We start from the raw sequence: 2,645 nt of genomic DNA on the forward strand, positions 1-2,645 counted from the left end.
TGGCGATGAAGGCTAATGGAAAGGTCTATTTATAAGCCGAAGCGAAAGATCGTGGCGAATTCCACGGGGTTATGGAGCGAGAATCCCGAACGGCGGAGTAGGGTTTTCCCTTTCGGCTGGGCCGTTACTGGGCTGGGCCAGGCATGGGTTAAGTTGAACGTCGCTCGAATATCTCCTTGGTTTGTTGGAACCAACGTTGTTCAGTTATATCCTCACAATATTTGAATTGGATTCGTTCGGCTATCGGAAGAGTGGAGACGATCGGCTACATTCTAATCGAGTAATTTAAGGGAAAGGGGCCGATTGCTTTCAAATGAATAAAAATAAGTAAGCATAAAGCTGATTAATCAAGGGAAAGAAGATATCACACTCAAGTTTGTTACAAAAACAATGTTTACTGGTTCAGAAGATGATTGATTGCCTCTATAGCCTCAGTCCTGATTCGGCTAACATTATCTAGTACTTTTTGATCTTCATCTTTAGAACTTTGGATGCTGGACAATTTAGTTTTGATCTGCTGATCTTCTTTGATGATCGAAGCTATTTTTAGTGAAGCTGCTTCTATGTTCTTCGGCAAGTTAGTCATATGGGCCCTGTGAGACTGAATTTTGGCATTCAGTTCGGCTAGTTGAGCTTCTAGTCTGCTTTTTTCATCCTCCATGGATTTCAGTTCAGGCTCCAAGGTTGCCAAGGAATTTCTCGTAGACTGGATATGAGAATGAAGATCTTTAATCTCCAGCTTTTTCAAAGATCTATCCTTCTACAGAGCGGTCCTCGAAGATGTATTTTTGGTTGCCCTTCTCACCATAGCAAAATGGTCATCAAGATGGGCTGCAGATTCTAGGGGAGCCTTGAGAGCAGAGGGGATATCTTGATCAATGAGTTCAAGGAGGTCTTTTATCTGGTCTGCATCCTGAACCAGACTGATGATATCCTTGTTTAGCAGAATGATCACCTCTTTTAGCCGAGCCTGATTTTCCAGCGATAAGGTTTGATGGGAAGTGATCTCTTCACCTTTCTCAATGATGTAGTCCTCAATTGAGAAGGAGTAGCTGGTGGTCGGTTTAGTGATGTTCTTCTAAGGAAAAGAGAAGAAAGAAGGTGTTAGCCGATTGGGTAATTTTGCTAAAATACAGTGTGAGACAAGGCATTACCTGTTGGGCTGATTGATCATCAAGATGAATTATACCCTGGCTTGCTGGAGAACTTGATTGAAGGTTTAGAAGAGGCAGGTCTGGGGCTTGATCAGGAGAAGTTTCCCTTGCCAGTTCATCTAAGATTTCATCTATTTTCAGTGAAGTAAATGATAATGAGCATAGGAGAATAGATGTTATTAAAAAGAAAGAAAAAGAGAATTGGTTGAACAATGCTACCTATAGTCTCATCGGGTTTATGAACCTTTGAACCTTCGGCTTCATGAGTCTCTGAAATTTCGCTATCATGAATTTCTTCATCTTCAGTAGAAACTTCAGGGGTTGGTTCTGCAGGCGCTGAGGTATTGCCCAGTGTGGGAATTTCGACTTGTGGCTGCAATGAAAGCAATAAATATAGAGGTGGTCAGGTTTACTGCTAAATGAGGTTGTTAACCTGATAAGAAAATAAAAGACTCATGCCTTAGGAGGTAATCTGGCTTTCTTGGTCCTTGGTTTCTTGGGTAAGAGAAAATTGTCAGATGTTTTCCTTTTGCTTTTTCCTCTTGAGGATGCAGCAGCTGAAGTAGCAGGAGTTTTCATGAGTGCCTTTAAAGGTGCTGAATCCAAAGTTACAGGAGCTTTCATGAATTCCTTTAAGTTTGGAGCGTCAAACCCCAGAGCAGGCTTGGGACCAGCCAAATAGTACTGGATTGCTTTGGCTGGGGGAGTAAACTCAAGATCCTGTGCATAACCAGATTTTAAAATAAGAAGTGGATTCAGGATGCAAGAAATAATGAGCATAATGAAATTACCTCGCTATCAGAAGCAAAGTCAGGTTGCAAGTTTTTGCATAAAGAATGAACTGACATATTGAAGATATGAGCATGCCATTCTTGCCACCAAGAGATGAAGAAGGGATGAGCAACATCTATTAGCCCAAATGGGGATGGTTCATATGTTGGCAATTCCCATCCTAATTCAAAGATCTTCTTGGCTTCCATTCTTTCTGTTATTACTTCCCTTGACTTTATGATTGTTGAGAAGAGGAATCTTGGAGGCAGTTGGCCGCATCCTAATTGTCTGGCCACCATATTTGGATAGTAGAATTCATAGGTGGACTGCACTAACCTCCCATGATGAAATTCGGCTGGCAGAGTGCAAGGTTTGATAAAGGAGTTGAAAATCTCTGTGGATTCTTGGCCTGAACAACCAGTTTCATAGCTAAACTTGTAGGGCAAAGTCAGATCTTCATTTTCTCTGTAAGGAAACCAGAGCACATTGCCGAATCCTTTGAAAAAATAGCTTGAAGAAATGACCGATGTCTAAGTCAATGCTTATGGATGATGCTGCTTCCCCATAAGTCTGACAAGCCTTGACCTTTGCTGTGTTGCCTTCAGCATAGTTGACTGAAGGAAAACTTAGATTGGAGAGGCTCACAGGGGTTATCTGATGCATATATAGCTGAAGCCACATTTGAATTAGCCACCAGGGGCCATTCACACAAGAGATTTC

General features: G+C 41.8%; 1 protein-coding gene across 1 annotated transcript; it reads right to left on the bottom strand.

Annotated features, from left to right (window-relative positions):
- Positions 1-285: 285 nt before the first annotated feature.
- LOC136464239 (uncharacterized) lies at positions 286-2,334 on the bottom strand. Its single transcript, XM_066463205.1, has 5 exons — positions 1,946-2,334; positions 1,614-1,874; positions 1,374-1,527; positions 1,155-1,285; positions 286-306 (listed from the first exon to the last, which is right to left on the bottom strand). Exons 1-5 carry the CDS (start codon positions 2,222-2,224, stop codon positions 286-288), a joined length of 846 nt encoding a protein of 281 aa, XP_066319302.1. The 5' UTR covers positions 2,225-2,334.
- Between the last annotated feature and the right edge of the window lie 311 nt (positions 2,335-2,645).

Source organism: Miscanthus floridulus, chromosome 1 (assembly GCF_019320115.1).
Source record: "Miscanthus floridulus cultivar M001 chromosome 1, ASM1932011v1, whole genome shotgun sequence".
Taxonomy (NCBI): Eukaryota; Viridiplantae; Streptophyta; class Magnoliopsida; order Poales; family Poaceae; genus Miscanthus; species Miscanthus floridulus.

What these genes read in the sequence shown, in the direction of transcription:
- LOC136464239 (XM_066463205.1), bottom strand. Translation starts at nt 2,224, where the DNA reads ATGGTGGCCAGACAATTAGGATGCGGCCAACTGCCTCCAAGATTCCTC. An exon ending in ACTTTGCTTCTGATAGCGAG is followed by an intron (nt 1,875 to 1,945) that starts GTAATTTCATTA and finishes GGTTATGCACAG; the next exon opens with GATCTTGAGTTTACTCCCCC. An exon ending in TAAACCCGATGAGACTATAG is followed by an intron (nt 1,286 to 1,373) that starts GTAGCATTGTTC and finishes CACTGAAAATAG; the next exon opens with ATGAAATCTTAGATGAACTG.